The sequence below is a fragment of the Erpetoichthys calabaricus genome, chromosome 9 (genome assembly GCF_900747795.2).
Source record: "Erpetoichthys calabaricus chromosome 9, fErpCal1.3, whole genome shotgun sequence".
NCBI classification, from domain to species: Eukaryota; Metazoa; Chordata; class Cladistia; order Polypteriformes; family Polypteridae; genus Erpetoichthys; species Erpetoichthys calabaricus.
The window spans coordinates 147,313,662-147,337,443 of NC_041402.2; the positions used below are offsets into that span (position 1 = coordinate 147,313,662).

The 23,782-nt window shown below is 40.5% G+C and overlaps 1 protein-coding gene across 4 annotated transcripts in view; it reads left to right on the forward strand.

Annotated features, from left to right (window-relative positions):
• Nucleotides 1–23,782, forward strand: part of zgc:64002 (uncharacterized protein LOC393330 homolog) — a 134,255-nt gene that overhangs the window by 99,323 nt on the left and 11,150 nt on the right. Inside the window, exon 1 of one of the 4 annotated variants that reach the window (XM_028810299.2) lies at nucleotides 18,387–18,692. The exons of the other annotated variants lie outside the window; for them this stretch is intronic. Coding sequence (XP_028666132.2) covers nucleotides 18,539–18,692 — 154 coding nt within the window. The 5' untranslated portion in view covers nucleotides 18,387–18,538. Of the gene's footprint in view, nucleotides 1–18,386; nucleotides 18,693–23,782 lie in introns of those variants that run through there. 4 annotated transcript variants of the gene reach the window in all.

Genomic DNA, 23,782 nt, shown 5'->3' on the forward strand with positions numbered 1-23,782 from the left:
ACATGGCTCAGAAGTGCATGTTGACTGTAGCAGAGAAGAAAGCGACTGAGGCGATGTTTGGTGAGGTGCTACGTGCCTCGAGAGCGAGGGTCGACTCGGGAGGAGGGTTAGAGTTGGCGGGCGGGGCTCTGTCATGCGTATCCCATAGTCTTAGAGTTGGCGGGCGTGGCACTGTCTTGCGTGTGTCTTGCTTGTCATGGACTTGTGTGCGTCTTGCTTGCCATGGTCTGGTTTCTGTCTTATGTGCCATGGTCGGCTGCTTAATGAACTGTGAGTTGGCGGGTGTAGCTCTGTCTTGCGTGCGTTTTGCTTGCCATGTCTTGCGTGCGTCTTGCTTGCCATGGACTTAGTGAATTATATATATAGATGGCAAGATAGTATAAACAGTGTGCACACAACACTAAACCATTTCTAGGTCTTTTTTTTCCAAAGCTACATTCTTTGGCATATTCTGCATTTTTATAACATAGCATTCTCTAACACACTTAGTTCTATTCCAGGGTCACAGGAAAGAGGTAGATCCACACTGGGCACCACCCTGAAAGCAGCCATGGATAGGATGGCAGTCCATTTCAGGGCAAACACACTCACATCCAGAGTCACACTGGCCCAATATGGAATCATCATTTATCCTAATACACAAATCTTTGGGCATGTGGGGGAAAATCAGAGTACTGGAACGAAAATCCACATAGACATGAAGCGAATGTGTAGACTTCATATAGACTATAACCAGCTACAGAATTAGAGGATGCAGTTGCCATGATGCTACCTCCATGCCAGTTTTCCATTTTCAGACATTTTCTTTTTTAATAAGTAGACATTTCCAGACCTAGATAACTCATTACACCCACTGGAAACCTGTCCAGCCATCACACTAGATTTAGTCAAATTTGCAATAATCCTTCTTTTTTAGATGCTACATTTTTCTGTGATGTTACCCTGATTATATTTAAAAAACAAGAGTTGCACCCAAATTACATTTCTGTTCTTCAAAATTCTTCTTCCCATTAAAGATTAAGCAAGCCATTTACTTAAACTGTTGTGAAATATACATCATGTCAACATTTTCCCTTTAGCAATAAAGAACATTAATCTGGACACTGGCTTTAATTTTGGCAATGTTTATTTTTCTTTTATTATATTTAAATTACATCTCTTGTGAGGCATATCAGATTCAATGAAACTCCCAAGTATGGTTTCAGTGTTTACAGTACAGTAACAGCTGGTGAGAACTGAACTTTGGCAGAAAAAGAACAAGAGCAACCCCTCCCTGAAGAAATTTTTGTCTAAGAATAAAACCAAAAAAGCACAATAAACTCCAAGTTAAGTAGAAAAGTTATTATACAGAAGAGGGATTTGTAATTTACTCAGTCCTTAGAGCACATGCCTGCAGAAGTGGAAGCCTATCCAATTCCGATTCTGGATGGCTATCATGGCTGCAGGTTTCATTCTAATTAGTGATCAGTTTTTGCTGCTAATTAGCTTATTTTGTGTGAATTGTAAATGGTTTGAAATTTAAGACTCAGGCCCGTAAACTATTACTTCTTTTCTTAATTAGCAGACAAACAATAATGAGATACAAAACAAACCAACATGTGACCAGCTAACCTGTGCCCATTATATACTATCTGAAAATAAAGAAAAGTTAGATTTTTAATAATGTTGGCCTGATCAGGTTCACAAAACACTTTGACAGTGCTTTTAGAAAAAAGTCATTTTAGAAATGTCTACTGTAGCAGAATGAGAGCACCAGCAAGCCACAGAATTAAACAACAGGTTTTATTAACAACAAGAATCAACTTCTGATTATGAAACTGGTAGAATTTGATGCCACAACTTAGCTGTTGGCTCACTTTATATCTCGTTTTTGTTTGGCTGTCATTTAAGGAAAAATGAATCAATTCAGAGAACCAACCATGCCTTAAAAACATGGCAATTCAAATGAAGGGAAAAGAAGTCAGTTGCCAGCAGAAATTGAACACTGTTGAAGAAAGAAGGTTAAACCTGCAGCCATGATAGTTCTCCAGGATTGGATTTGGATATATCCCTGCCCAAAAGCATCAGATGCAGGTGGAAGCCATCCCTGGAATGAAAACCTGTCCAACACACACACCAACTCTTAGTTATTTGATGTACATATGGAGTCACCAGTCAGCCTAACATGTAAGTTCTTGAGATATGAAGAGAAATGATTCAGAATACTTTGAGGAAATCCTTAACAACACAGCAAGAATTTGCAAACAAAGGCAGTTCTTGGTAAAGAAGTTCAAGTTCAAGCACTTTATTGTCATTGAGTAACACAATGAAATTACTTTTTGTGACAGTCCCAAGGTGCATTTAAAGAAAAGTCAAATAATTCCAAATATATCGTATACAGTGTTAAGTGATCAAGTAACCAGAGCAAATTATTATTGTTCAAAGTACAGCAGCATACTGTACATTGTTATTGCACCTGTTAATGAATAGTACATTACATATTATACAGTATATTGTATTACATTAATATATTGCACATTACCAATTTAGCTTATTACACATGTTCAATTAAAAATGATCTCAGACTGAGGAGATTCAGAGTTCAGAAAGTTAATGGCAGATGGGAAAAAGCTATACTTTAGTCTGTTTGTGCGTACACGGATTGACCTAAAGCGTCTGCCTGACGGGAGGAGCTTAAAGAAAGAATTTCCAGGATGAGTTTTGTCCTTGAGAATGTTTTTGGCCCTTCTCACACAGCGAGTCTTATACAAGAGTGCGAGTGATGGCAGTTCAGTCCCAATAATGGCGGAGTAGTGGCTCTGAGGGTAGGGATCTGCACTGGCAATCGTAAGGTTGCCAGTTCAAATCCCGTAAAATGCCAAAAGGGACTCTGCTCTGTTTAGCCCTTGAGCAAGGCCCTTAACCTGTAATTGCTAAGTGCTTTGAGTAGTGAGAAAAGCGCTATATAAATGCAAAGAATTATTATTCTGCTGTTTTTACAACCCGCTGCAGGGCTTCTTTAGCAACCTTGGTGCAGCTGTTGTACCAGGCCATCATGCATTTAGTTAAGATACTCTCTATAGTGCATCTATAGAAATTAACCTGCAGCTTCTGGGGGAGGTCAGCTCTCCTTAGCTTCCTGAGAAAATAGAGGTGCTGTTATGCTTTGCCTATTATAGCCAAGTTGTTGTCAGCCCAGGACAGGTCCTCTGAGATGGTGACTCCTAGAAACTTATAGCTGGAGACTTTCTCCACAGCATCTGCATTGATTGTTATCGGACTGTGATTGGTCTTTTTAGTGGTCCTAAAGTCCAGAATAACTTCTTTGGTCTTTTTGGTATTTAAGACCAGGTTGTTGGTGTTGCACCATGCTGTCAGATTCTGAACCACTTCCCTATATGCAGCTTCATTGTTGTCTGTTACAAGCCCAATGACAGTCGTATCATCCGCAAATTTAACAATAATATTTGATTGGTGGATGAGTTGACAGTCATGGGTGAAGAGTGCATAGAGAAGGGGACTTAGTACACATCCTTGCGGCACACCAGTGCTCAGGGTAAGGGTGGAGGATGTGTGTTTGCCCATCCTGACAGACTGGGGACGGTTGGTGAGAAATTCCAGTAACCAGTTGCATATGGACGGAGCAAGTCCTAGTGAATAGTGTTTTTTGATCAGCTGGTTAGGTATGATGGTATTAAAGAACCTGGGTGGATGAAGGGTGTGTGACAGCAATACTGACCTCTGCAATACCAACCAGCTGTGCATATACTTGAACATGAATATTTGTATAACACAATCAGAATGATGATATTAATTTGTGGGTATTATTAATTATTATATAGTGAAAAGAACAAGAGGAAGGCAGGAACCAGATAAACTAACACTCAAACACTAATACATTTACGCATGCAATGGGTTGACACCACATTAAACGGCATTTCCTTGGAGTATGAAAAAATGTTAAAGGCCAGAAGAAAATTCACATGAACATAAGGTGAAAATATTAATAAAACAGAGAAGGATCCCAAGTGAAAGATATGAATTATGGTGTAAGAGCTGTTAAGCCACAGAGCAACCCATTGTAAGACTATGCTGTTTTATTGCTGTCATGTTCACTGTGTATCGTAGCACATGGCCTATGATGGGAATGATTTTCACCCAGTAATGGTCTAAAGATTGAGACCAAGCTAAGTAAACTTTAAAGGATATTAGTTGATTTTTATTTTCCTATTGATAATGAATTTCAGATCAAAAAGAGGTGGTTCTCTTTCTTACCCAATGCCCCTTTAATAGACCACGGATCGCTGAAAACTTCATTAGGCTGGAAAGATTTGAAATTCAATACATTAGTAATATAAATATAATGATAATAATAATTTGTGTTGTTGCTATTTGCACCTGAATGAGGAATTTATTATTGTGCTGCCTTGCAGCTCCTGGAAATCTGTCCATCAAAATTACATAAGAAATTAACAAACAAGGGGAAAACTATTCAGTCCATCAGGATTGGTTTGCTTAGCTAATAATTAAGATGTCCCAATATCTCATATTAAAGGTGGTCAGGGATTCTGCTTTCAGATTTCCACAACTTTTTGCGTAAAGAAGTGCTTCCTGGCATCAGTCCTATAAGTGAATTTCTTCTTTATTTCCACTGATGTTCTCGAGTATGTGATTCACCAATTCTGCTGCATGTATTTTATCACTGCCTTTGTGAATTTTGAAGGCCTGATGGAGTCCATGGAGTCTCCTCTGCTCGAGACTAGACAGGTTTAATTCTCTGAGGAGTGCAGATTTAATCATCTGTAATGGCAGCCATCCAGCTCATCCCTTGCTTTCACTTCTGCCATCTTGTAAATGCTACCAGAGACTCACAACACGCTTCACCCACTTCAGGGACAACTTCTTCCCCCAGGCTTTAAGGTCACTAAACTCTTGGTAAGCTGTTCTTACCTACCCTGTACTGTACCCACCTGCTGGTTTATGTCTAATTTTGCTGTACATTACAAATGTACTATCATCTACATTTTTTCCCTCACTCTTTAACACAATCTATACAGTATGTCTGTACAATTCTGCTTTGTCCTATGTACATTAGGCCTTTCTTTCTTAAAGTATCAATTATACATCATCATCTTATTGTCTTATTGCTTGTATGTTCTTCCCTGAACAAATGCAACTATGACACAAGAATTTTACTTTGCTCTCACAAAGTACGTGGCAATAAAGATCTCTAATATCTAATCTAATCTGTCAGAGTCTAACATGTCCTTGAATTCTAGGATGTGCTTGGCTTCTCTCCATGTACAGCTTCAAGTACTGTGTCTCCATATGCTTATCAGTACATTAAATAGTGCAAGTATAATGTCAATTGATTTATATTTAACAGTTTGTACAATATATATCTAACATTTATTTGCATTTTTAATAGCTTCTGCACATAGCTTAGATGATAAAAGTGTTGTGTCAGTATATGTAACCAGAACAATAACTATTGTGATTTGTGAGCCTAGTTTTGTTAGCATACTTGCAGCTGATGTAGGAACAGTTCTTTTAGGCAGGGAATTTGGTTGATTGAAGCAGGCCTGACCCATCACTTTCAGGCCGAGGCCAAGAGTGCACAGAAAAAAAGATGTTATTTTGGTATTAGAAGAGCACAATCCATATATAATATAGCCCATATGGTAGTTACCCATACCTGGAAAGTTTAATAAAAAACTCAATGAATATGCAACATGTGTGAGTATTAATGGTGAGGGACCTTCAAGAAACCAGGAGCTGTCTCCAAGAAGAATGCCTTCTACACTTCACCAAATCGCATGTACAATCATCAGCATTCACCATTGAAGAACAGGAAAATGATTGTACTGCTCCAATGGTTTCTTTTCGGCCTGGATATCTATTTGTAAATGATTATTTATGTTACTGTAAGAGCCAATCTTAGAAAGTTAAAGCTTTGAGTTAAACCCATATTAGTGTTTGCTTAATTTGAATACAATATAAATTTCATAGTTATAGACAATGGTATAGTCGTTTCCCCCTGTAAGTTAGTATGAGATAAAACTTTCTCGCTATAATTAAGATACAGTATGATAATTGAGTCAGTTGTTGTTTAGAATTGGTCCCAGTGCACAGAGACTTAAAAGACCCATTTTTCAACATAGAAATGGGATAGGCTTACAGTTTTCTGATCATTCATAATTGGTTCAGAAACATTTAGAAGTGATTTATAACGATTAGAAATGTAACAAGATTTCTAAACTTCGAAGAGAACTTCTCTTAAACAACTTTTCTAATTTTTGCTATTTTAATTTTTTTCTTTTTTGTGTGAGCTGTTTTACTTTGTATTTTAACTAAAACTTTTAAAAATGAAGATAGTTTTGTCTGTGGAATCATTTCAACGTGTCAGGCTTTTGCTCAATCCCATTTTCAAGCTGGAGCTGAAGAATTTTAGTAATGTTGGGTAAACGTATCTACAGTTACGTTATACTGTACTTTGGAAGTGAAAGTTACATTTTAAAGCAAGTTAAATATATCTTTTTGTACGATACTGTATTTCTGTCATCTGATTATTTCCGCCATGGTTACTGAAAGGGTATATAATAATGTTCAAAAATGTCCAGCTTTTCTATAAAGAACACACTCCCAGACAGCAAGTGCCCCCTGCTGTACACCCATAAATTGTTTAGTAGGGGTTGTCTTCCTTCAATTTCTCCCATCTTGTATTTATAATTGGCATTCCTTTTCCCCACATATAGCACTTTGTACTTTTCTACATTAAATTGCAAGTTACTCCTGCTTTAAAATGATGTACAGTTTCAAAGTGAAAATCTGTGTGAGGGTCTTGTGCAAAGTATCCTGCTTTGAACCAGTGTTATTGAGATTCCAGTTCTCATGAGCCCAAATTCAGATAAGCAGTCTCAGAAGAATGTGTAAAAAACATCTAATAAATAAAATATAATTCTATAAAATGTGGTAGATGTATTTTATTTGCACTGAGTAGACTAGAAATAGGCCCAGCTCAATTACCAGCCTATGGAGGTCCACATGTTCACACAAGGTGAAATATTGTTTTCTTGAAATTATATTATCTCTGAAAATATTAAAATAGAGATTTTTTCTTTTTTTAATCTAAGATATGGGTTATAGCGATTAATGGCATAGTACTTGCTGCTGCATTGTTTTTTGCTACATAGGACATAGACACAGAGGTCAGTCATTCACATCCTCCCTCTTTATTATTTTTCCTTTCATGCCAAACTAGCATCCAGCTGAGATTTAAAGGCCTCAGAAACTTTATGGTGGTTCTGACTTTCTTGCTAACTGTTTCAATATAGTAGCATTTCTTTGATTAAAAATATTTTTCCCAAGAGGTCTTTGTTTAAGAGTCATAACTTCACATGCTTCTAATTGGTTCTTTTATGAAGATTTTTTTTCTTAAGATTAGATTAGATAGATTAGATAGATACATTATTAATCCCAAGGGGTAATTCACATACTCCAGCAACAGCATGTTGATAAAAAAACAATATTAAATTAAAGAGTAATAAAAATGCAGGTATAACAGACAATAACTTTGTATAATGTTAACATTTACCCCCTCCGAGTGGAACTGAAGAGTCGCACAGTGTGGGGGAGGAATGATCTCCTCAGTCTGTCAGTGGAGCAGGACAGTGACAGCAGTGTGTCGCTGAAGCTGCTCCTCTGTCTGGAGATGATACTGTTCAGTGGATGCAGTGGATTCTCCATAATTCATAGGAGCCTGCTCAGTGCCCGTCGCTCTGCCACAGATGTCAAACTGTCCAGCTCCGTGCCTACAATAGAGCCTGCCTTCCTCACCAGTTTGTCCAGGCAGGAGGTGTCCCTCTTCCTTATGCTGCCTCCCCAGCACACCACCGCATACAGTAGAAGAGGGTGTTCACCACAACCATCTGATAGAACATCTGCAGCATTATTGCAGATGTTGAAAGACGCCAGCCTTCTAAGGAAGTATAGTCGGCTCTGTCCTCTCTTGCACAGAGCATCATTATTGGAAGTCCAGTCCAATTTATCATCCAGCAAAAGTAAATAAATATGATCCAAATGTATTATATGGTAGGATTAAATAAGAAAGCCAGCAACAAGAGAAAACCTCTAAAGTTTCATAACAATGCCCTAATTTGGTACAGACATCCAGTAGCTATAAGAATGAAATTATTTTACCAGACTGCTTAACACATACTCTGCCATCCTCTCTGACTGACTGTTCTGTACCTTTTCATGGCCTTTTAGACTCATTATAGAAGTACAGTAAATAACATTTGCTTATTTCAATCAATTAATTTTGCTTACACAAACACATAATACAATAAACAAACACAATATTTGAAAAAAAAAAAACAAGAGGAGACCACACAGGGAGAATGCGTGAGAACTGCAGAGTGAAACCCTAATTAATACCTCCTTCCATCTAACCACACAATTTTCTGAATTTATTCTGGAAGAATCAGGCACAAGGCAGCTGTGTCTAGAATGGCAGCTAGTAAATTACAGGGATCAGTTTTACTTTCAAACTTACTAACCCAAGCTCACGAAAATTCTTCTAATGTGGGAGGAAGTCAATATACTTGGAAAATGGGAACAGAGCAAACTAACTCTTATAAAAAAAAGTGTGTAGGGTGAATGAATAATCAGCACAGACAAAAAGGTTTGCTGGACATTGCCCTCTTTTAAAAATACAGTGCAATACATACAAATCAGACAGGGACAATAGTAGTACTGCATAAAATTCGTTAAAAGGAAGAAAAGAAAGATATAGAGTGAAAATGATTGATATCGAAGCTGCTTTAAACCAGACTTTTTGCTTTTTGGATTCTCTGAACCCATCGGAAAATTTTACAGCTCAAAGTGATGGTGGGTTGAATAAAAGGCTTGTTTGGTCTAATTATATTTAGTTATTTATTAATTTAACTACTCTATATACGTATATAAAATCCTAAGCCTAAAAGTGCAACGATTTTGTGTAGCGATGTTATGTCACGTTTTTTGTCCCGCTTTAAATTTGGCTTATTTTAAACCCTGCATATATATGTTTGGTATCTTTCTTTTCCGAATTTATCAAATTTTAATGTGATGTTGTTAGATTTTCAGATTCTTATTCTGATTTTCAATTATAAAGTAAAAAATATCAAGAACTCATGTCCCACGAGAGAAGACTTTGTGCCAAGAGATTTAACCACGCCCGGGGCCAGAAATAAAAAACAAAGAGTAGGACAGCTGCTGTACAGGCTTTTAAATGTTCGAAGATGCAGATCATGCGGCACGGCAGCAGCAGCAAGCCAGCAGCTGATCGAGCATAGAGGAGGTAAAAAAAACCTATATTTGTTTCCCATTGTATCACCGTTTTAAGAGGGGGTTTTGGAGGAGCGACATCGTCTCCTTGCAGTGCACTCAGCCCTCCTCTTCACAACACAAGCAGCAGACTGGCCGCAACTGGGGGTTGGACGCCAAAGGCACCAGGGGGGCTTGCCCCCCTAGTTTTATATATATATATATATATATATATATATATATATATATATATATATATATATATATATATATAGTTGTTAACAATGAAAAAAACACAAAAAAAGAAAAATGTAAAAAGAAAGTCAATGCCCATACCTTTCATATGTTTGAATCATTGTGAGCAGATAATGGTTTCCCTTTGTAAGCCCTTTTCTGCTAGTACTTTAGTATAACAAAAGCAAAATTAATGTGTGTAATGACTAGGAGGTGTCTCAGAGCCCCATACAGTAGTTACAACTGACCACATTCAAGTCCTGGATTTAAAAAATCCTCTCCAGGTGAGTGTCACTCCACTCCTCTCCCAACTCTCCAAGTGATATAAGGTGGCATATTTTATCCTGGACCCAAGAGCACTTCAGGTACCAGGATGTTGTTTGAAGAAAGCACTTCCGGGTCAGAAGCTTGCTAATGTAGGGATGGTCTTCCCCTGCAACTTATCCTGGTGGCACCCATAGAATCCAGCAGGGTGGACCAGTAGGACTACTAATCCCGTTTTGCCCTACGGGCAGATACATTGGTGCACCAGTCCTGGAGCACTGTCACCTAGTGTATCGGGGGAGCATAGAGTCTTGTACTTTCCATGGTACTAGCCTCTCAGCAGTTGTCAGCCTCCTGGCTAAGACAGAAAATGGTCCTTACTTTGGTTGAGACACCAGTCCATCCATGTCGTCCTTCTCAATCTGTTAGATCAAATGAATGTGCTAAGGTTTATGTACCTATTGAGCAAACAGGTAACTGTTATAGAGTAAATATATAACACAACCAGATTAATATGTTGTCACACACTCAAACTTAAAGGGCGTTTTCCTACCACTGATGAAGCAAGCAAGACAGGAAGGATAAAATGGGAACAAAGTCAGGAATGGCTTTCTGCTGTACCCTTTTAAAGTGGAGAAGGAGAGAATGGTGGAATGGTGACACCACTTACGCCCCATTCCCAGAAATCCTGCCCCTAATTTCCTCCTTCTGAATTTTATTAATAGGATGAATAAAGTTTATCTTATCTAATCTTATAATCTACCAGTCCCTGCAGGGTAAAGGCAGCCTGACGACCAGAAGTTGGTGTTCATTTGGAAATCAGCTTCTTAAGAAGATGGCACCTCCTTTGAAGAAGCAACTTTATTTGTGAGACACACAGTCCAAAACCTTTTGTTTTACACTCATTAAGTTGTATTTACAAGCAAAAAATGTTAAATTAGCCATTAAACAGGGTAACAGATTGGTCCCCAATTCTTATGCCTGTTTCTCTTTTCTTCCAAAATGGATAGCATGGGCCAGATGATAATAGTAATTCAGAGCATCAAATTAGAGAGGCCTATGTCTTTGAGTGTTTATAAATATGCTTCATATTTTAGATTTTTGAAAATCTGGACCCATTTTGTAATTTTGCTGAGATCTCTGCCAAAACCCAAGAGAACTTGTGAGAATACTGGATTCTTAGGAGAAAAATCTGAGTTGCAGAGGATATAAGAAAATGTCTGATTTATTTCTTTCTGATCATCATTGTTGTCTAGAAGAAACCAAAAAGATATTAATGAGATCCATCCATCCATCCATTTTCCAACCCACTGAATCTGAACACAGGGTCACAGGGGTCTGCTGGAGCCAATCCCAGCCAACACAGGGCGCAAGGCAGGGAACAAACCCTGGGTAGGGCGCCAACCCACCATAGGACACACACACACACACGTACGCACTCACACGCACACACACACACACACACACACACCAAGCACACACTAGGGCCAATTTAGAACCGCCAATATTAAGGAGATCTCATTTTTATTTTTTCATTCCTATGGGAAGAATGGTGCACATGCCTTGAGGCCCACTGCGTGACAGTGATGCTTCAGAGCATCTTTATGTCTGCTCTGTCAGCATGTCACACCAGCTACACACAAGTGAATAGAGGGTTTTATCCAGAAGTCTTTATACAGTCTGTATACCGATATAACTACAAAAAAGGTTAATCATTCTTAAATAACACTAGTGTGCAATTTTTTTACCATCAAAAAGGTTGGTGTTCTTTATGGATTTGAAAGTACTAAAACCAAATCAGGTAAGAGAATTGTTGCATCACATCCAGTTTTTCACAGTGGAATGGCCAACAGATATCTGCTAACATAGATCCACTTCACTTTTCACTATAACATTTCTCTAGTTGAGTGATGTCCTAATCTTTCTCCTGATCGGCAATTTTGCAACCAAAATTAAGATGGTAGGGTTTTTCACAAGTGGTGCAAGCATCTTTCAGTGTGCTACCAAGGAGAATTTCCCACAAATGCTTCAAAAATTGTTCATTTTGTTCATGAAAGCATGCAACATATTTCACTTAAAGGAGATGTGAAGAGAAACGTGATGTAATATGGAAACCCTGACATTTTAATTGTTATCAAAATATATAATAAACAATGGCATATATCTATGGAATATGATCTCTGTCTCCCTAATAACACATTAATACAACTACAATCATGTGTGACTCCCTACATGTCCTCTTCATTTGTAAGTGAAGTGACCTAAAGATACTCAGTTTCACATAAAGAACTTGAGAAAGTAACAGTTGTCAGAGAGGGAGACTTGAAGCCAGCCAGGAACTCGCAATGCAAATAGGCACATGTGACAATATTTAGAAAGCAGGAGACATATAAAACATTGCACAGGCTGTGACTTCTAGGCCACCAGGAAATCATGTGTGAAGCCACAGGCCAGTAGGTGCATTAACACAATGGTGTCAATTACAGCCATGTATTTGGATGATGTGGATGTACACAGTTCCTGGCAGTTCATTTTGAACATGCCTGGGAGTGATGAGTTTACTTGTGTTTATTGTAAATTCGGTTAATTATTGGATCTTTGATATTCTGACTTTCTGCTTTGTTTTTTGACTTTGCCTTTGGGATCTGTTTTGAGGTTTGTTGGATTTGGATTGCCTTTGTGTTTCAGGAAACTCCATTTTGCCTTTGTGCTCCTCAGAGTTTCATTGTGATTGGAATACTTTTCTGAAGAATAAATCTTATATTTTATAAAGATTTAGTACTTGTCCCTATTACTAGCTGGGATTTGATAGTAATCATCTAGTGGGCAATGCTGAAGTGTTCAGAACATTATGATTATTTCTGTTAATATTCTGTGTCCATTTATCATTGAGTCATTTTGTTTCATGTACTTCTATTGTTAATATGCTTAGAATTATGTACGGACTGTTTCTTTAAATGTCTTTATGTTCCATGTGTTTAGGATATTGAACCCCAAGAGAAGGGACCAACCCTTGCCTCACCACAAGGTATCGCCTTTAACCCCATTAAAGAAGGAGTGGGAAGAAGAGTCCCTGGTGGTTCATTGAATGCAATTTGGTGTAGTTAGGATTTCAGTTTCTGAGTATTTCTAGTTTCATTGAACTCTTTTTGCTTCTGATTTAGTATAATTATGATTTAGTATATTTAATTGGGATCTGTTTGTTTTCAGATTGCCTGTTTGGAAACTGTTTTTGCCTCTTCTTTGTTCTTGTGAGCAATTTGTTATATTGTTTAAAATACTGCTCATGGTTTACAAAGCCTTAAATAATCTCCCTCCGTCTGTATTTCAGAATGCCTTTCACCTTACACTCCAAATTGTAAACTTAGATCTTCAACTGAGTGTCTGCTTATAATTCCAAGAGCTAAACTTAAAAGAAGTGGTGAGGCAGCCTTCCGCTGTTATGTACCTAAAATCTGGAATAGCTTACTGATAGAAATTCACCAGGCTAATACGGTGGAGCACATTAAAAAAATGATCAAAACCCATTATTTAAACATGGCTTTCTCATAGCTTCATTTCAGTGTAACCCTGATATTCTGTATATGCATTTAATTATCTTTTTTTTTTCATGACTTCAAAATCCATACTCCTTCTCTGCTGTTCTTTTACCGGTTTTCTGTGTTGGCGAACCACCTGATCAAAGCACCATGCAGTCCCTACATTGATGGACTGAAGGCCAGGGGTCCACATGGCCATCATTGTCTAATTCTTCCATGTAAAGCCTGAAAACCATGAGGACTGATTTAGATCATTTATATTAGGTAGAATGCCCAGTTGGGGCTGGGTGGTCTTGTGGCCTCGGAACCCCTGCAGATTTTGTTTTTTTCTCCAGCCCTCTGGAGTTGTTTTTTTTTTTGTTTTGTTTTTTCTGTCCTCCCTGGCCATCAGACCTTTCTTTATTCTTTGTTAATTAGTATTGCCTAATTTTATTTTTATATTTTCTCTATTTTTCTTTCTTCATCTTGTAAAGCACTTTGAGTTACATCATTTGTATGAAAATGTGCTATAAAAATAAAAGTTGTTCTATTTTTGTAAATAAATCCTTCTTTTTTGTCATGCATCTTTTTTCAAGCCAGGGGTTTACAGTGATCCCCTCCAAGGTGGGGTAATTTGATTATATTTTTGAACTTTTGAAGCCAGAGCCCATTTGGCCCAGTGTAGGCTAAAAGTAGCCATTTTAGTAGCCACTCGGGCTGCAGAGGAGTTAATCTTTCTGGGCAGGTTATTTTGGATTCTGGCCTGCTTCGTGGTTGTATTTTGAGGTCTCACACCACTCGGGCCTTTTTCTGTGCTGCACATACAACATTTAACCTATATTGAAAATCTATCCACTATGAGCAATGTTCAAAACAATTATTCTTAAGGTGAGTCTGATGAAGTTAATTTGTATATTCTACCTGTGACATTCAAATTTTCCACTGGGTTTCCCAGGATTTATTTGTTCACAATAAATATGCATTTGCTAAAGCTAAATTGAGCTTTTTGTCCATCAGACTAAACATCAAGTTTGACCACTACATAAAAGCACCCCATCCCCTCTGTGATGCATATTGGGGGCAGCATCATGCTGAGCAGATGTTTTTCTGCTGCAGGTCCTGGAAGGCTTGTAAGAATCGAGGGTAAAATAAATGCAGGAAACTAAATAAAAGAATTTGTTTAGAGGGTAAATTGTAGAGGGTAAATAATATATCATTATTTAGAACACATGCATTTCACGTGTGTTCCGTGTCTACACCAATCTATGTAAACACATCGTTAAAACAGAAAAGTTTTTCATGTTTTAGTAATAAATGACAAAATATAGACATGAAGCATATAATGTGTGAAACCTGAAGTCCAAATATCAAATACACTTTCACAAAAGGTACAAGTATACTAAGACAGCTTCCGTGGTGCAGCGGTAAGAAGTGCTGACTTATAATCAAATAGCCACTGATTCGATCCTGGCTGCCTCGTAAATTTACCGTTTTGAGTAGTGAGCTGCTCTTATTGTTAATATTATTCAATGAAAACATATATTTGAATTGTGTCTTTAACAGCTGGTGTAAATTTATAGTACTTGTAAAATGTAGCGTTTTTTTTTCACTTTTATTCTCTCATTCACAATCTCGATACACTCTTCTTTTCTCAGTGGACCCGTGTATTCCTTGTAAAGTACATGTGCATTGATTGCCGCCAGGTCAACCATGCTGTAGCACACAGTAACCAGCCACCCACGTGTTCCTGCTCACACTGAAGAAGCTCACGCCTTCTGGTGCATGATGTCAACGCAGCACTGGGGAAAAAATGAAAGAGGCAAATAAATGTGACATTTTGAAGAAATCATTTTATGACCTGAATAGTACCAATCAGAAAACATCATCGTACTAATGCAATATTATTTGAAAATGAACAGCGTCAGATCGGGTGTAAGTTTATGCTGGCGCTGTTAGTTAGGGTCAGATCAGAGGGAGGGAGAGCATGAACGTGACTGAGAGAATAAAACTGAAAAAAAAAACACTAACTTTTACAAGTACCAACAAGTGTAATTATTATTATTATTGTATTTTTGTCAACTATGATGAAAAGTAGCAATTTAATTTAAGTACGTACACTATGTAAACATGACAATAAAGTTAACATGAACTTTTGACAAAATCAATGCTATTTATAAAGGCTTTGCATTATTTGCACTTTTGGTCGCTAACCTATAGTGAACAGAAAGCAGTCTGCTGAGAATTTAATCCCCTCTATATAATCTTATTAAGGTGCCATGGACATTTAAGTTTCAATCTTTTTTTAATTTTGTTGGACATGGAGCTGAAGTTCCTCTTTAATACCTCAGATTGCTGTAAACAGATGACATTAATGTTAGCATGCAGCAGTAAGATGAATGCTTCATTGCTGGCCAAGGAACCAAATTATAGACTCTGTATCCTAAATGTTGGCAGCTTGGAGGCATCTTAACCAAACTTCGGGGTTTATAAAGTTTGGAATTACACCATTCTACATTATGCAATTGCCCAAACACCTTCTGTAACATCATAAGGCAAGGTTGGACTACCACAGGTAGTTGAATTAAATTGCTATTAGCAAATATTGAAAAAAATGCCTTGGGAAAAATTAAGTTAGGCAAACCCAATGAATCTTTCTCAGCTGGCTGTTATCTATAACTAATGCTATTTTCTGCTTGTGACTGTCATTTACCTTTGAAGTGCCAGAAGAAATGGGGTGGAGACAGAGCAAAGCGATATCACCATTATTCTTCCAAGTCATGGTATTCCTGGCAGAGGAAAGAAAAAGCAAAGGAGGGGTTGAACCCAAACCATTCCAAGACATACATGTTAAATCAGTCTCTTTAAGTGGTACATCATATATTTAATTAGTGCAATACTTACTACCACCCCACACTGATCTAGGCTAAGATCACTCTGAATCAATTTTTGAAAGGGCAAAAGACTTCCTCTTAAATACAGGAATGGTGATCTGGGGTATTGCTCTGTCAGATTTAGAAATTTATCACCGTGCTGTCACTCTTCTGCAATACAAATATGGATTTCCAGTTTTCTTGAAATCTGTCGGTATAACAGATGATGTAATGGAAGGGAAGCAAATTAATGTAAATGTATTTGCTCAGCAGACTCTTTTGTTCAAAGCGACTTACAAAATAAGTCAACATAATCAAGTAAACATCAGTTTGTGGGACTGTTTGTGAATATACTTTACAGGACAAGGGTATGAATGTGATCACCACAACTGAAGAAATTTAAACAAAATTCAAGCAATTTTTAGGTTACAAACTCTAATAGGTAAAATCAGTTAGAGAGAAATTCATGAAACAAGAGAGTCTTCAATTTCTTCTTAAACACATTGTGAGAGTCAGAATTTTGAATGGAGATGGCCAGTTCATTCCATGAGTGGGGAACGTCACATTGAAAGAGTCTGGACTGAGGCCAGATGCCACTCATCAGCATACCTAAGTGGTCAAAAAGGAGAACAGGACCTTAGAATCTCTGTATATAGAGGTGCTGACCCACTGACTACTCTTTAGGCAAGCATCAAGGATTTGAACTTAATATGTGCCGTTACAGTAAGTCAGCGTAATGATATGAAAAGAAGAGTGACATGTGCCCACCTCAGCTGGTTGAAAACACAATGTGTGACTGCACTTTGAATCACCTGGCGCCACATGCATAAACAGTGTGTACGCACAAAAATGTTGCATATGAACATTTCCACGCTCAAATCGCGATGTATAAAACCTAAACTTGGCGTAAAGCCACGCACATTTCCACGGTAGCTCCAACCCTGGCATACGCAAGTTCTCTGCTTGGTTTTGCAAACTGGCGGCACCCAGCATCAAAGCAGTGCTACTGTTCCTGTGTGGTTACCCTTTCTTTTTTACATCCACATCCCTGATGCGGCTTTATCATATACACTGAAACTAACTGCATATTATTTATTAGTTTAAGGCATCTGATTGTAATTAACCTGTAACAATATAATGGTCCAGGGAATAGCCAAAGTATTCAAAATACCGTAGCTGCTTTAGCGTTGTTACTCTCACTACACCTTCTTTTTGTTCTTTCAGCTGCTCCCATTAGGGATTGCCGCAGCGGATCATCTTTTTCCATATTACTCTCACTGCACCACTCAGAGTATTTTTATCAGTATATCTGAGTGGGGAATCACAGATCTACAGCAGCTGATCTGATTGGAAAGAGAATTATCAGTATTCAGCATCAAGCTCACGCTGCCTAAGCCATGCGCTAATTGAACTGCTCTCATGCGACAAACAGTTCAGAGCCTTTACTGTACCGACCTCGCGGTTCACAAACAATTTCATCCCAAGGACTATAAACGCACTCAATCAATCCATCAAGTGCTCCTTGTAGAACTGTTTGTACTTATAAGTACAATTACCTCACTGTACAATCACTACCCCAAGGCTGAATACCAACTTGGCAGTAATGAACCAAGCTGAACAGAGAGAAAAGTGAGTTTGTTATTATAGATCTACAGCTTACAAATTAGCAACTGAGTTTATGACTATGACTTTGGTTAAAATCCTGGGTTTGATTAAATATAGGCTTGATTTTTTTGGATTTATATTGAGACAGGGCCTTGACATTTTTTCTTCTGAACTGTCTTTTTCTACCCTTTGTGCCCTGCCATGCACTGCCCTGCTCTTGTCATTACATACACCATTGGAGCACAGTGTTGAGTAGACTGCCACAATATAAGGGAAAACTAAAGTAAAAGAGCACTCTGTTGAACTTCTGATTGGTAGGAGCAGATCATGGTAGCTGCTTACAGAGTTTGAACAGATGGTTTTTTTTATATTGGAGCAAGTATGTACAAAGGATAACAAAAGTTGGATGCATATGCAAAAATGTCTTTATGAAATCTAGAATTAAAAAAAATCTGAATTGGGAAATAGCACTTTAACTTTGGATGATCTTGCTTATAAGCAGTTTACTGTATTTTATGTTTGGCCAGCTTTATTTACATTTAAAGATTAACTAGAAAGTGAAAGCAAATTTGGACTTTGGCTCAAAGAGCGGGCCCCTTAATTTTGATACAACTACTGATCTATTAAATCACGCCCCTTGCCTCCTCTGTATATGTTAAACTGTAGTACTTTAAAACTTGCACTTCTGCTTCCTCACTGACAACTTGGCAGCAGAGGCCGCTCATTATCAGCAAGAACTAAAAAGAAGAAAAACAGGAAAAGATGCAGCACGACTTTACAGAGGGAAAATTCTACCAAGCAAACTTTGAGGCTGCTGCCTACCTCACAACGTACTATTCATCAGAAACTGGGAATGCAGTTGAAGGAATTCAGCTGTCGTTTACTTTAAGTACGCTTTGTCAGGCCTTTGCCTCAGGTACAGTACTGTCCTTGTTCATGTTATAGTATACTATGGAGGTAATTTGCAGAGGTTTATAATCTAAAATTATTTGAAAGATATTAAAAAATCAGTGGATAGCAATGAAATAAACACACCGTATAGAATCTGTGTGTAGTTTCTAGGTTCCTCCATTATATGAGGAATTTTTTTCTGAATGTTTAAGTGTAACCTCCTATGAAGAAAAACCATTTTGGACGGCGTTTTCCCTTGCCCGGACGCGGGTCACCGGGGCCCCACTCTGGAGCCAGGCCTGGAGGTGGGGCTCGATGGCGAGCGCCTGGTGGCCGGGCCTGCACCCATGGGGCTCGGCCGGGCACAGCCCGAAGAGGCAACGTGGGTCCCCCTTCCCATGGGCTCACCACCTATGGGAGGGGCCAAGGAGGTCGGGTGCAGTGTGAGTTGGGTGGTGGCCGAAGGCGGGGACCTTGGCGGTCCGATCCTCGGCTACAGAAACTGGCTCTTGGGACGTGGAATGTCACCTCTCTGAAGGGGAAGGAGCCTGAGCTAGTGCGCGAAGTTGAGAGGTTCCGGCTAGATATAGTCGGGCTCACCTCGACGCACAGCTTGGACTCTGGAACCAATCTCCTTGAGAGGGGCTGGACTTTCTACCACTCTGGAGTTGCCCCCGGTGAGAGGCGCCGAGCAGGTGTGGGTATACTTATTGCCCCCCAACTTGGAGCCTGTACTTTGGGGTTTACCCCGGTGGACGAGAGGGTAGCCTCCCTTCGCCTTCGGGTGGGGGGACGGGTCCTAACTGTTGTTTGTGCGTATGCACCGAACAGCAGTTCGGAGTACCCACCCTTTTTGGAGTCCCTGGAGGGGGTGCTAGAGGGCATACCTTCTGGGGACTCCCTCGTTCTGCTGGGAGACTTCAATGCTCACGTGGGCAATGACAGTGAGACCTGGAAGGGCGTGATTGGGAGGAATGGCCCCCCTGATCTGAACCCGAGCGGTGTTTTGTTATTGGACTTCTGTGCTCGTCACGGATTGTCCATAACGAACACCATGTTCAAGCATAGGGGTGTTCATATGTGCACTTGGCACCAGGACACCCTAGGCCTCAGTTCGATGATCGACTTTGTGGTCGTGTCGTCGGACTTGCGGCCACATGTCTTGGACACTCGGGTGAAGAGAGGGGCGGAGCTGTCAACTGATCACCACCTGGTGGTGAGTTGGCTTCGATGGTGGGGGAGGATGCCGGTCAGGCGTGGTAGGCCCAAACGTGTTGTGAGGGTCTGCTGGGAACGTCTGGCAGAGCCCCCTGTCAGAAGTAGCTTCAACTCCCACCTCCGGCAGAACTTCGACCACATCCCGAGGGAGGTGGGGAACATTGAGTCCGAGTGGGCCATGTTCCGTGCCTCTATTGTTGAGGCAGCTGACCAGAGCTGTGGCCGTAAGGTGGTCGGTGCCTGTCGTGGCGGCAATCCCCGAACCCGCTGGTGGACACCGGCGGTGAAGGATGCCGTCAAGCTGAAGAAGGAGTCCTACAGGACCCTTTTGTCCTGTGGGACCCCGGGGGCAGCTGATAGGTACCGGCAGGCCAAGCGGAATGCGGCTTTGGTGGTTGCTGAGGCAAAAACTCGGGCGTGGGAGGAGTTTGGGGAGGCCATGGAGAATGACTTTCGGATGGCTTCGAGGAGATTCTGGTCCACCATCCGGCGTCTCAGGAAGGGGAAGCAGTGCAGTGTCAACACTGTATATGGTGGGGATGGTGCACTGCTGACCTCGACTCGGGACGTTGTGGGTCGGTGGGGGGAATACTTTGAAGACCTCCTCAATCCCATTAACATGCCTTCCAATGAGGAAGCAGAGCCTGGGGACTCAGAGGTGGGCTCCCCCATCTCTGGGACTGAGGTCACCGAGGTGGTCAAAAAACTCCTTGGTGGCAGGGCCCCGGGGGTGGATGAGATACGCCCGGAGTTCCTCAAGGCTCTGGATGTTGTAGGACTGTCTTGGCTGACACGCCTCTGCAACATCGCATGGACATCAGGGACAGTGCCTCTGGATTGGCAGACCGGGGTGGTGGTCCCCCTCTTTAAGAAGGGGGATCGGAGGGTGTGTTCCAACTACAGAGGGATCACACTCCTCAGCCTCCCTGGAAAAGTCTATTCAGGGGTCCTGGAGAGGAGGGTCCGTCGGATAGTCGAGCCTCGGATTCAGGAGGAACAGTGTGGTTTTCGTCCTGGTCGCGGAACAGTGGACCAGCTCTATACCCTTAGCAGGGTCCTGGAGGGTGCATGGGAGTTTGCCCAACCAGTCTACATGTGTTTTGTGGACTTAGAAAAGGCATTCGACCGTGTCCCTCGGGGAATCCTGTGGGGGGTACTCCGAGAGTATGGGGTACCGGCCCCCCTGATAAGGGCTGTTCAGTCCCTGTACGATCAGTGCCAGAGCTTGGTCCGCATTGCCGGCAGTAAGTCGAACCCGTTTCCAGTGAGAGTTGGACTCCGCCAGGGCTGCCCTTTGTCACCGATTCTGTTCATAACTTTTATGGACAGAATTTCTAGGCGCATCCAGGGTGTTGAGGGGGTCCGGTTTGGTGGGCTCAGGATTGGGTCACTGCTTTTTGCAGATGATGTTGTCCTGTTTGCTTCATCAGGCCGTGATCTTCAGCTCTCTCTGGATCGGTTCGCAGCCGAGTGTGAAGCGGCTGGGATGAGAATCAGCACCTCCAAATCCGAGACCATGGTCCTCAACCGGAAAAGGGTGGAGTGCCCTCTCAGGGTTGGTAGCGAGATCCTGCCCCAAGTGGAGAAGTTCAAGTATCTCGGGGTCTTGTTCACGAGTGAGGGAAGAATGGAGCGTGAGATCGACAGGCGGATCGGTGCGGCATCCGCAGTAATGCGGGCGTTGCATCGGTCTGTCGTGGTGAAAAAGGAGCTGAGCCGCAAGGCGAAGCTCTCAATTTACCAGTCGATCTATGTTCCTACCCTCACCTATGGTCATGAGCTATGGGTAGTGACCGAAAGAACGAGATCGCGAATACAAGCGGCTGAAATGAGTTTCCTCCGCATGGTGTCTGGGCTTTCCCTTAAAGATAGGGTGAGAAGCTCAGTCATCCGGGAGGGGCTCAGAGTAGAGCCGCTGCTCCTCCGCATCGAGAGGAGTCAGATGAGGTGGCTCGGGCATCTGATCAGGGTGCCTCCTGGACGCCTCCCTGGTGAGGTGTTCCAGGCACGTCCAACCGGGAGGAGGCCCCGGGGAAGACCCAGGACACGCTGGAGGGACTATGTCTCTCGACTGGCCTGGGAATGCCTTGGGATTCTCCCGGAAGAGCTAGAAAAAGTGGTCGGGGAGAGGGAAGTCTGGGCATCTCTGCTCAAGCTGCTGCCCCCGCGACCCGACCTCGGATAAGCGGGAGACAATGGATGGATGGATGGATGTTTAAGTGTGCATATTATTAACATTAATACAAAAATTTCTAAAATCAGACTGTGCTTGTGTGTGAGTAGTATGTGTGATTTGTGGCAAAGAGACATCTGGCTTGTAATGTAATACCCCCTGCTGCTCTAATAACTATGAATTGAAACTGTGGGGCATTCTGATGAATAAATGTTATCTGTAAATGTGATATAAAGTTAAAAAGACAGGGAGCAGCCTGACATTTATTAATACACTAAGGAAGTGTACTTGGCTCTAAGCAGCAGCAGCTTACAAATATAATGGTCCGTTGTAACATAAATACTGTAAGTTACATGACAAAACAGGGGCACAGTGAGGAGATATACAATGCTTTGAGTGGGAAGAGCTCATTTCAGAGCTGAGATACTAATTATATTGAGTTCTCCTCATGTCCACAAGGGATTGCTCCACAGATTGAAGTTTTATTCTACACACAAAAACATGAATTGGCTTGATGTGCTTATGAGCATCTAGGAATGGAATGTTCTCTTGTCCAGGCCTGAACTTTGGGTGCCTCGGGCCTAGATCGCATGGGCATAGGCATGTCTCTAGAAAATGTTACACACAGAAAATTATACCAATTTCTGATTTTTCTGTTTTCAATTTCTTATTCTTTGTCTTAAAGGATTATTTTTAAAAAATTATTATTTTTTAAACTTCTCTAGCCCCATAATTCAACTAAGGGTTTCATCATGGAAACAGAAAGATGTACCATGGGCAAGGTGCCTGTGCCAGTTTAGGGTGCCAAGTTAATATTCTTTGTCTATGAGATGTGGAACAGTAATCTGAAAAAAAAATCTTTGCATAAATGGGAAAAATATGCAGGTCCATGCAAGGTTAGAAAATAAAACAAGGTACAATAAGGGGGAGAACTTCTTATCTCTGGTGCATATAGCATGTCAGAAAATTGGGACTCTGAACAGTTTCTTTCTTTCTTTCTTTCTTTCTTTCTTTCTTTCTTTCTTTCTTTCTTTCTTTCTTTCTTTCTTTCTTTCTTTCTTTCTTTCTTTCTTTCTTTCTTTCTTTCTTTCTTTCTTTCCCAAGTAGTTGTTCTGGGAAGGCACTGGCTGATGGGTTTGACATGTAGAGTTTTGCAAGAATTAAAAAACTTTATAGAGATGCTTGCATTTCAGTTTTATAAAGTCATATACAGCTATTTCTGTTTTCCCATTATAAATGCAAAACATTTTAGAACATGTATACCGTAAACCAGGTTAAAATTCTGCCCAGTCTCTCAGAGAGTAATGGAAGTGTTTCCTTAAGTGTTTCCTTCTGCACAATAAAACTGGATTTGTTACAGGCAAATAATTACTATTCAATGTTCAATGTCTGTTTCAGTTTTTAAAAAGCAGACGAGAGAAAGACTCCTTGCAAGTGTCTATTTTTGCAATGGAGCTGAACTATTTGCAATAGGGACAGGAAAATAGCATCCAAACTAAAAGTAACAGCAAATAAGAGAACACCTTTTGTAAAAAAAAACACAACTCCAATAAAAGGTTGCCACTCTCGGGTCTGTGTACTTTTTCCTTTCATTTTCGTTTTTTCGTTTTTGCTTCTAAAATGAAATTTCAAATACCAAAAAGTACACGGACCCTCTCCCCTCTCTTCTCACACACCTAAAACACCTGGCTTGCTTGTTTTTGTCTTCATTAGCTGAGCGCTTA